The 11,753-nt window shown below is 36.7% G+C and overlaps 1 protein-coding gene across 2 annotated transcripts in view; it reads right to left on the bottom strand.

Moving 5' to 3' along the window:
• The window catches only part of LOC131041535 (VAMP-like protein YKT61), a 63,136-nt gene extending 53,435 nt beyond the window's left edge, over window positions 1-9,701 (bottom strand). The window contains exon 1 of one of the 2 annotated variants that reach the window (XM_057974665.2): window positions 9,169-9,694. In XM_057974665.2, the coding sequence (XP_057830648.1) occupies window positions 9,169-9,388 (220 nt within the window). In that variant the 5' untranslated portion in view covers window positions 9,389-9,694. Of the gene's footprint in view, window positions 1-9,168 lie in introns of both variants that reach the window. The other variant, XM_057974664.2, reaches the window with a different exon arrangement.
• Window positions 9,702-11,753: the final 2,052 nt, after the last annotated feature.

Below are 11,753 nucleotides of genomic sequence, written 5' to 3' on the forward strand. Positions count from 1 at the left end.
AATTTTGAAAATTTCGATTTTTTTGCTAAGGCAAGCAAATTTTTGAGTTTGGGGTATTCAACCCCAACTTGGGGCGATTTTTCCAGATTGCTGCCATTGACATCAATTTTCAGAATTCCATTTTGGCGCCATAGTTGGGAAAATTTCGATTTTGCTTGGGAGGTGTTTTGGTGCCATATTTTGATGATTTTCATGCATGTTTGGTGGCTGCCATCATTTCCAGCCTGCTGATTCGCTTCAGATTTGAGGTTTGCTTCAGATTTTGACCTCCATTAATGGCTGCCATTGATTTTCAGACTGAGGTTTTTATTGCCCAGCCAAATCCAACTTAAACATTTAGCATTTGGAGGTGTTTTATGGAGTTTTCTGTGCATTTTTTAGACCATTTTATCATTACTGCAGGTCTGAAACTCCATTGTTAGGTGGGTTGTCCTCAGAAATTTGCATTTCCAGCCACCTAACCAATTTTGGCAAATTTGCTTGGCGCTGTTTCCTTAGCAATTTTTCATCATTTTCAGGGATTTAAACCACTTTGCAAGGTGCTGGTAAATCTGAAGTATTCAATTTTCAGACTTGTCCTCAGAAAACTAAATTTTACCAGCCATACTTACATTTCAGAAAATGATTGTTTTCATCAATAAAACTGATTTTTATTGATTTTATGCACATTTTGAAGATTACAACATGTTTTAGAAGTCTGATTTTCAGGTTGTCTTCAGAAATTTTTACCTCCATTGTTGACTACGGAAGGTGTCTTCAAACATTCATTGTGTGAAAACACAACCTTTCACACCTTTCCTTAGTCATCACTCATCCAGTATACTCCTTTGCATTTTTGCTTGCATTTTTTCTAAAAGCATAAGGAGGTATAAATGAATTTTATGGAAGGCTTCCATGCCTTAGTGTTGTCACACTTTGAACGTAATTGCTAAAATTTACCAAGTGTATGGATTAGTTTCCTGACACCATGCTCTAAATTAGCTAAATCTTTAGAAAGTCAGGAATTTTATTACAAGTATTATTTATTTTCCTAAGTCTAACTTCGAGCTTCGTACAGGTGCGATGTCAAAGTCAGGATACAAGGAAAGGAAAGAACTGCTGAAGACACTAGAGGCTGGATTTTATCCAGAGTTTAAGATTTCATCCAGATGGAAGGAGATCACTGATACAAACATGCATTTCCTGGACTTCGACCAGATGCAGCGTCGGATGTTCGGAGTCAGAGATCAAGTTCCTTCCCCAGCATATGCAAATATTATGAAAAGTGGCATTTTCCATGCCGCTGGATTTCCACAATCCATACAGTGCAGTGAGTTGATCCTAGAGTGTGCACGATGTTACGATCCGCTCACGAGAATGATTAAGAGTCCTAAGGGCGTTGTCATTGCCTACCTTGCTGAGGATGCCATTGCTGAGGTGTTCGGAATTCCACGTGGAACAGACATGAAGGATGTGACCAAGGAGGATTATGCGGACAGATACACGAAGAAGATGGGTGTATGTAAGAATTTAATTAACAAAGAGTGAATGATTGAGCCTAGGTCTCATCATTCCAAGGCTCCCAAGACACTTATGTGCATAGATTTTAAGGAGGAATATAGTGATTTGATATTCCTACTCAACAGAGTGATGGGGATGCCGCAGGGAGCAATATTTCATGGATGGATGTTCTACCTCATCCAGGATTGTCTTAGAGGAACACTAGTGAATTGGTCCAAGATCATAAGTGACAACCTGGATTTCCAGCTGAGAAATGTAGAGCGGTCCAAGTCATTCGCCATGACTTCTTACCTGGTGTACCTGCTTGCACGATTTGTTTCATACAGAGGATTAATATGCAAAGGTGAAGTCGGGAATGGGCAAGGACAGTTTAAGAGTTATGAATGCTACCCCCAGCTGAGTATGCACAGAATTGAAGACTACAAAAGAGTGAATGATGCATTCACTATGTACATCACACGGATGCTGCAAGGCGAAATCCACAGGAGATTGTCCAAGGAGGCAACAGAGTTAATAGAAAAATATGGATCGTGGTATATACAATTCCCCACTTTCACATACCTCAGGATTCATGGGTTTCAATCTGAACCCTACAGACTTCCTAGGTATCCAACCGACAAAATGATATTGTTGGAAGTGGTAAGACAGCTTCTAGAGTTCGATGTTATCCAGAGAGAGAAGCACAGGACAGGAATGACATTCCCTATTTCAGTGGGGAAGACGTCAGAGGTTTGCCAATCCACCATAGCCGCCAGCACTGCAGGTGAGGAGATTGCATTCTACAGATTTGCAACATATAAGAAAAGAGAAAGATTCGATCCAGACAAGAAGGTCAAAAGGATCAGAGGAGAGAAGTTCACTCATAAGGTTGACATAGAGGATTATTGGGCTAACTTGATGGACGAACAAGCAATGAAGAGAAGAATGTGGTCCAGAATGTCAGTGGATTTCATGAGGAAGTGTGGACTTTTCCCCATTCCTAATCAGGTATTAGATGATAGAGATCATACACACCCACATTATGAGAATGAAATGAAGAAGGCAATCCTATTGCCAAATTGGTCAAAGTCAGAAGAGATTGACCTGAATATATTGATGAGAGATGTTTTGAATTTCTCCCACACATGGGTAGATATGCAGATAAATAAATTAGTTGACATGGGTGTTCCCTTCACTTATGAAAGGATGATGCCGGAAGAGTCTACTTCCGAGGATGATCAGAGGACTCTCACTGATGTCAAGATTCATGCAAACGAAGAGAGTCAAGCTCCCAAGAGAAGGAAAAACATACCTGGAGAAGTCAAGGCCAGAGGGAAGAAGATTGAGGAGGTGAAGAAGAAACAGAAGACTATCACTCCACTTATCATTCCTACACCCCCACCTAGTGTCTCATCAATCGAAGTGATTGAAGTAACAGAACAAAATAACGAGACTCGGCAGTGTTCCAACACAGTGATACTACTAGAGAATATTCAGGAGTTCCATGCCATAGCGACATCTGCACCTCCGGATGAGAATAATGATCAGCCGGAATCCCCTACTGTCCTTTTCGAAGTTAGCTTGGAAAATGAAGTATATGATTGGACTAGGGATAATCCTGATGATAATGAGGATGTTATCTCGACATTGAAAGAACTTGATCAAGAAGTATGCCATGATGATGGTATGGAGATGGCCGCTATTCCTGAATGGCTGAGGAGAAGTATGGAGAAAAGTAAACAAATGATAGAGGTATAGCCTATTGATGATATTGATGACTACCTAGCTAGGAGAGAGCGGAGATTTTGTCGCACATAGCTAGAGATGAGACAAGAATGCGGATTGTGCAAATTGTTGTTCCTATTGCAGGCATGATAGCGGACATTGGTACTCCTATGGATTTCCAGATCACTTCAGTCGCCCTTGGTCGTCCATCCGCAGGGCAGGAATTCCAGGAGATTGGTGACAACCTCCAGGCAATCAATGCAAGGTTAGACAGAGCGATTGCGGAGAATGAAAGGTACAGAGAAGAAAATATTAGACTCAGAGAGTATATTGCAGGGACAAGGCGTGGAGATCCCACCCTTATTTCCCCTATTGCAGTTGACCATGGAATACATTCACACTACGAGGTAGCGAGAGGTACACACTCAGAGGTGGAAAAGTGGATTGAAAGCACAAGAAAGCAAGCAGATGATTTCCTTACTCAGTTTCTCCATGCATATGATAAGACAACAACGCTCGTATTCAGAATCCAGTATTTGGAGGGAGTTTGGGAAGAATTTCGGCCTATTCAGGACAAGACTATTCCACAGCTCCTGGCATTGAAGAAGGTTCCTAATTCCACCTTGGTCAGCGAGAACATTGTGCACAATGAAGACATATACGATTTTCATGGCTGGTATTGTGCATTAGCCTTGAAGAAATCAGCTAATGAGAACGCCCAATCGAATTGTATGGAGATGGAAGGATTAATTTAGGACATTCAGATGAAAATCCTTGCCTCGATTGAGGAATTATTGGGTGTTGATGTTAGTGATGCTAGTGGTTTACACTTAGCCGAATTAAGAGACAAGATAAAATTTATGTATTTTTGCCAGTTGGACTCTTTGAAGAAGAGTCAAACTGATGACTTGGTCTCTTTGTTGATTCATGTTCATAGTTCGCAGAAGCTCATGCCAGAATGGGAGAACACTTTGAATGCTTGCTCGGATTCATTGGATGTGATTGATTTACAGCAAGATACCTTGCCTAGCATTTCCATGGAGGAGTTAGATTCAATATTGGCTAGATTCTTGGAGTATGCTAGGAGAGAGAGAGATGCAGGGAGGAATCTTCTAGAAGATTCCCTATATGATGACTAGGTATCTTTTCATTGGGCCATATTTTGGTGGCACCATTTTTTATGTAACCCTAATTAGGGCAATTCTAGGGTTTTGTTGGCATGATCTCGACCGTTGATCTTAGATCAATCTGGGCCATCCATTTTTGTAAGAGACTTTATATATGCCTCCTTGTCTCTCATTTGTAAGGGAGAGTTTTTGTAGAATTGTTGGTATATGCTGCAGCTATTTGAATCCTAATCATTGTTCAATTGTTGGTGATTTTGCTCTTCAAATGTTGTCTTTGCATTCATGGTTCTCAATTCCTCCAAGTTAGATTAGAATTTAGATTAGAATTTATTTTCATGTATGTTAGATTGAGTGGAAGATTTGTTGAATTTATTTGTGTGGAATCCTTAATCCATACCACTAGCCTCTTGCCGCTGGTAAGTGCGCCTTGTGTGGTCAACTGGAGTTTGAGTAAGCATAACTTCAACTATTATGCATCCGTTGACAAGCATCAACTTGGATGGTGTCTACGTTTGATGGTAATAGTCTGAAAATCATTAAGTATACCTTAGATGATTGCACTAAGCTTGTGTCAATACCTGATTGTGAGACCTTGCCTGGTTTGATTCCATTAAATCCATTCATCATTTCCTACATTCTTAGTCTTAGAATAGATTTCCTGAACCCTGTTCTTTTTCCCCCTTTTTTAATAAGAAGTAAATCCAGAGCCATATTGATAAATCTTAAGTTGTCAGCACACCTATTCCACATCATTCGTGATAATCCAAACATTTGCGTAAGCCCCCAAGTGAAACACAGCAATTCACATCAACCACTGAACTTACCCACTCGTCAAGACCTGACATGTAGAAACCTTGGAATCATTTTAGTTGATCTCATTCTTAGCATCTGAGGTGATTTTGTTCAAGAGAGGGTAAATTACTTTGGTAATTTATTTTGTATTGTTATGTGCATAAAAACCACATCAACACTTAGTATTTAATATTTGCAATTCTGCTATTTGGTATTTCACTAATTTGCCAAAGTTTCATTTGAAATGTAATTCTTATACATCTTTTCATGACTAGTTTTTCAAGAAGTAAACCATCTTGCCACTAGATTCTATGAGGAATCATTCCAATAATTATAAATATAAAACCCTATAATGATTCCACATGATTGTCTTTAGACCAACATGAAACAATCAATTATCACATCATGCCAAAAGTCCTTCTTGCACTTCCTTTACTCGCTCAGTAAACACTAACCATGATCAACATCAAAGAGCTTTTTGTCTTTCAGATTGACAGTTTCAGCAAACCTATGGATTGCAAAGGTGCGCGTTCAATCGATCTGCCAATATACCACAATCGATCGGATCATGCCACGTCTCCACAAAACCTATTTAATCACCCTTCTCACTGCATTTGAAACTCCATAACTGATCAACAATCCAAATCAGCTTGTGTCTGTCATCAACAATTGCGAGAGATCCCCTATACAATGAAAATTTGCTTGAATGCTTACAAAGAATTTTAATGACCCCAAAAGCCAATCAAAACATGCCACATACTTTCTTTTCTCAGCACTTGATAATATTACCTTTGATTCATTAAATATTGATCACAACCAACGATCCAAATCAACTCACCTCCATGATAAAAGACTTTGGCAAATTTGTAAACACCAAATATGTGTTAATCTACCAATAGACATTATTTGATTGGATTGCACCACGTGTCCTTACAAAGATTGCTCAATCCTACCACTTGAGAAGCTCCAACTTTCTTGAAGCATTGATCATCATCTTAGTAATTAAAATAAAGGTTGTGATACTATCTATTACCAAAAATGCAAACCTTTTGTTCCACTGATATAACATATCCAATTGATGGCTTATATTTGTTTACCTTTATCATTGACAATTGTAAGAGATCTATGAAACACTAGGACCTCCTCAACCATCTGCCAATCTACAAAAATCAATCTTATTGTGCCACATGGCTATGGATTTCTGCCCCTGGATTGATCCTATTCCATTTTGTCAACTATACCCCCTATTGCAAACCTTTTGCTTTGGTGTCCTAATCAAAAACATGCATGTCAACCCACCTACGTATGAAACACTAGAGGGACCTCCTCAATCATCTGCCAATCTACAAAAATCAATCTTATTGTGGCATGTGGCTATGGAGTTCTACTCCTGCAAATGATCCTATTCCATTTTGCAACTGTACCCCCTAATGCAAACCTGTTGGTTTCGTGTCCTAACCAAAAACATGCATATCAACACACCCACATATAAAAGACCACACTGGATGTATCTATGATGATAACATGTATGTTTTCAGCAGATTGGTACATGTGTATTTCACCAGTCTAGCTGGCCTACAGATCTATATATACCAATAACCAGTCACTTTACAGAAAAAATAAAAAATCACTTTAGGGAAAGGTGACAGCCACTAGCAAGTCAATGATCAAACATAACATTAAAGGAATGAAACAATGAAACAAAAGTATATTTCTTTGGCCTTTACTTGGACTTTGATAGACTAGTCTGCCATGAAAGCATACCAATGCAGTTGGCAAAGGTATATAATGAAAACACACTCGAGGCAAGGAACACAATTAAGGCACCAATAATATGAAAATCAACACAAGAACTAGCTAGAATCGTCACAAGGTAATCTCAGATCTGTGGTTAACTGGTTCAAAATATAGAATCAAAACATAAAGTCCCTTCTAGTCCCCTTATAATTGATTGTTGTAGGTTATATTCAATATGCTAGTTGCTAGTAAGTGACCATGCAGGACAAGAAGGCAGAAGGTATGTACTCTTCTTTGAAGTTCCCATCTTGTATTACATTCATAAGATTAAAATTGTTGCATTTAACATGCCTATCTCATATGGCGACTTCTTGGATTTTAGATAAAAAATTGGAGAATCGTAATAGTTGGTGAAACATGTGCAGGATATTACTGGCAGTGGTTAAAGGATTCTATTGGAGCATGGAATTCTTTAGAAGCCTAACATCCAGATTTGCTAGATATCTACCTGCTTTAAAAAGTTCTCTCTGGCAAACTAAAAAATGATTGTTGTGCATGAGGCAAAGAAGCATATGTGCTAATCAAAGAGCAACCTTGAAACATTTAATTATTCTTGCCCAAGACCCCATTTAAATGCTTTGTATATTGTGTAAGACAATTGACTAGATTAGCACTACTACAGCAATGATAGATGTCCCTTATCTACAAGCTCATGCTGCCCAAAACATTATTCATAATTTTGATATTAACCAATATCGATCATTCTAACTTTCTCAAGATCTACATCTACCTTTTGAAAGTAAATCATGAACCAGTTAGCCATTGTCAGAGAAACATTCTTTAAGCTTTTATTTGGACTGATGCTGAAGCAAAAGATCACACATGGACTTGAAAATGTTGCAAACAATCTTCCCAAATGGTACTTAATACTACAATATTCAAAACCTTATTAGTATAGAAAGCCCATTTTATGTTCTTATACCAATCCCAATTAATTGGGGCTCCTTTACTCTCCAAATTATCAAAGCCACTTTTAATACATAATTTCAGCCATAACCTAAAATTGGGGTCCATTCAATATCCTATTTTTAGCTCTTCAAGGCCGCCAAAATATATTGATTTGCTTTTACAGTTTACTAATTTAATTTCATAACACTTTCTCTTTCACTCTTATGCCAATTTGTTTCTCACATATCCCATCAATGTTCAATTTCCAATTCATGAAGAACAAATCTCCCAGTTAATCTTATACAATTTTAATTTCCTTTGTGAAAACAATTGAAAAAGTTTCCATTTTCCTCGCAATTATATATTTGAATGCAAATATTTGTGGGCAATTTTCACCAAAAATATATATATACAAAGATGCAAATCTTTATTTTTCCTATGAAAAGACCATATATTAAAACAAGTGCGTTAAAAGGACTAAGAAAAGGCAACCCACCTACCAATACTGGCCACTAAAATTTTAACTTTAAGTATTTACCGATTCATTTTTTGAGAACCTTAAGACAGCGTTAGACGAGATAAGATTTTAAGCATAGATATTTATCATTCTATCGTAAGTGCATAGATTGGTTTCATATAAAATTTAAAAAAGCATTGTTAATAACTTTCTTATTTAGTAACTCATCCAAATAGGCACAATGTTCAAGACAGAAGTTTTAAAAGTCCCTGACTGTCAAAGATCTCGAGGAAACAAAAGCATGCCCCGTATAATGCAAACACCGATAAGCCGTCACTGTTTTTAGCCAACGGTCGAATTAATCGTCAACGTATGGTGTTCACTGTTTTTACCACAATGATGTGTGCAATTCCAAATTGCAATTTTAACAATTTCATGAAGATGAGCCTCATAGATCGTTTCTAATGCATGCATATGCACACGGGGTTTCACAACTTGGGAAATGAAACAGCAAAATTATAGTTAACTGATAAGCATCTGAGCTTCAAATTCTCTAGTAAATTGTTGAAGAGGTTGTGGTGTAAGAGCAATGATAGCCTAAAGTGCATGACCCAGGTTCAATTCCCACCCAAGCAAAACAGGCCACAAGGTTGTGGTGGAAAATTTATTCCCATATTTACAAATCTCAAGCATTTAAGATCATGGGCGAATGCCCATAATCACTTTATAAAAGGTAAAAGAATAAGAATAACAATAATAATAGAAATTTTCTTTAGGAATCAGGGGTTCCAACGTTTTCAGCCATAATACAGAGATGCCTCAATTGACTCTGAATAATGCGTTCTAATGTGGCATATTCTAAGTAAATTGCCGGAAATTGAAATAAATAAAAATATGACTGACCTTCTTGCTGCACGGATTGACGCTGTCCCGGGAGAGTTCTACTGGCTATGGTACGGCTTACGAACATGATAAATTCCTTGGCGCTGCTGCGTTGAAAATAACCAAACTGGCTTAAATTTGAAGCGCTGCTGAGCAACACAGGATCAGACCCAGAACTAGAAGCGGATCCAGAATTAGGGTTAGATTTTCCTTTCATCACCACAAGTGCCGTGATCTTCATGGCTGCTCTTCTCTGGATCGCTAAATTGTCAGTGTTTGAGAGCAGATCCACCAAATGGCCGATTGCAGAAGACTACTTTGGGCAAGAGATGATATATTTTCTGCTGTGGTCACGGCATATTCGTTCTCATGGCCATTGGGAATATGGAAAAGATCAATGGAAAAGCTAATAAAGTTTAGAATTTTAGGAGTTCGGAGGTTCTGTGGAGATCAAGGCTACGATCCGCCTAGTTTGTACGTTCGAATTGGCGCAAATTCACTTATTTAATTGAAATACGAGTTACTCAACCTCAAAGCAGCCACAATCGCCACGTATATCGGGATTGAATGGAGTTTGTATTTATTTTAAGTACTCTTCTTCGTTAAGGTATCCAAACTTGTCGGTTAGTATAGAATTGTAGAATTGTATAGAAAAATGCTGTAATGTTTTTTAATTTTGTATGTTATTTTTAGCTGATGTTTCGGATAGATCATTTTAGTATTGGGGAAGGGTATAGTAGTAATTATACTAGTCATTAGAGTTAATTTGGAATATCTTAAGCTTTTAAATCGTATATTCGATTTTGAAAAAAGAAATTGGTTTTATTTGTTTGTTATTTTAGTGTTTATAGCTCTTGTTTTGGCTTGTGGGTAGTTATGGGATTCACTTTGGGAATCATTATGTGCATAAGGGTAAAAAATGGTCATTTCGAGTTGATGTTCAATACATATTCTCTATTGTCCCATAAACCATTTGCTTTGACCACTACATCATTTGCATAATTGATCCAATAATTACAAATAAATGTCCTAGTTATTGTGAGCTATTAGTACCACTAAAGTTGCACTCCTCTTATTATCAATGTTTAAAAAAAAAAAATCAGCTATTGGATTACTAATGGGTGGCTATAGGACCACTAGATAAGTTTTAAGTGGACTTAACGAAATCTAATGAACGGTTATTGGAACATGAATGGTGTTTTGGCCCCTTACCCTATAATTTCACTCTTTTAGTGTAGATATTAGTTTAAGATTTTTTTTAATTTAAAAAAATTATTGTAGCATAATTGTGTTTTCAATTTTTTATTTTTTATGTTTTCTTTTTAATTTTCAAGCATTATCACATTTCACAGTTTATAACATTTGGATCTAATTATGCAACCTAACAATCTCAAACATAAACAATTAAAAAATGTGTTTCTAGGAGTATGTATTTAAATATATCATCCTTTATATCAAATCATCAAATGTATGTGTAGACGTATAAATCTGACCACTTTCCTAAGTGAATATTTAATATTCATTTTAACCTCATTCCCTTTATTAATTAAATTATATTTAATTAATTTCTTCATATTAATCTATTTGATTAAATGAATTACTCGATTTATTTAATTAAGTTCACCTAAGCCTTTTCTAACCTTTAATTAAATAAATCACTTGATTTAATTACTTCTCCTTTCTCCCTTTTTAATTAAATTTACATTTAATTAAATTGATCCTTGCAAATAAATAAATCTAATTTATTTATTAAATCTCTCACTTGTATTTATGTAAGTTGCATCTATTTAGTTGAAATAAAGTAATTTTATTTTAATTTAAAATCATTTTTCTCTCACTTGCATTTTCCTACATCTCCCACTTGCCTCTTTAACCCCCTTCTAGATTCTTCTAATCACTTCCCATTTAGCCTAATCCATCTCCTAAATATTGTCACAATCCTAAGCAAAGAGAAGTCACTTCTCAAAGCCTCCAAAGTCTTTGAAAACCATTAAAGGCTTTATGTCCTCAACAAGCTAACCCTCAAAGTCTTCCAAACCATTTAAGGCTCTTACATAACTATTAATGGTTAACTCAATCTTCTTGCATGATTAGAGACTTTCTCTCTAACTCAACCCTCATCTAACCCAAGGGTTCCATCAAACATTCATGGCTTTAACCTTGGTTATCCTGTTAACCCTTGCACAAGAGTTTACCCCTTGGATAAAAGCTTTATCCAATGGATGACCCTAACCTAACCTTAACCCTTACCTCCTAAGGTAACCTCCATGTCTTCTCAAGCATTTAATGTTTCTTTTATCTCCTCTCAAGCAACCTCTTGTTGACAATTGTCACCATTTCATTGGTGAGAATTGTAAACATGGATTGATTAACCTTCAATCCTGGCCCTTGTTAAGATTATCCAATCTTAACCATCCATTGCCCTATTTTTCCTATAAATAGAGCTCTCATTCTCTCATTTGGATATAGAAGTCTTTGTGTATCAAACTTATAGTCATTTTGCTAGTGATATAGAAGTTTCATGCATCAAACTTATAGCCATTTTACTAAGCATCTAGCCTCTCTTTGTTAAATCACACTAAGCATTTAGAAGCATTTTCAATATC

This window comes from Cryptomeria japonica, chromosome 2 (assembly GCF_030272615.1).
Source record: "Cryptomeria japonica chromosome 2, Sugi_1.0, whole genome shotgun sequence".
In the NCBI taxonomy this organism is placed as follows: domain Eukaryota; kingdom Viridiplantae; phylum Streptophyta; class Pinopsida; order Cupressales; family Cupressaceae; genus Cryptomeria; species Cryptomeria japonica.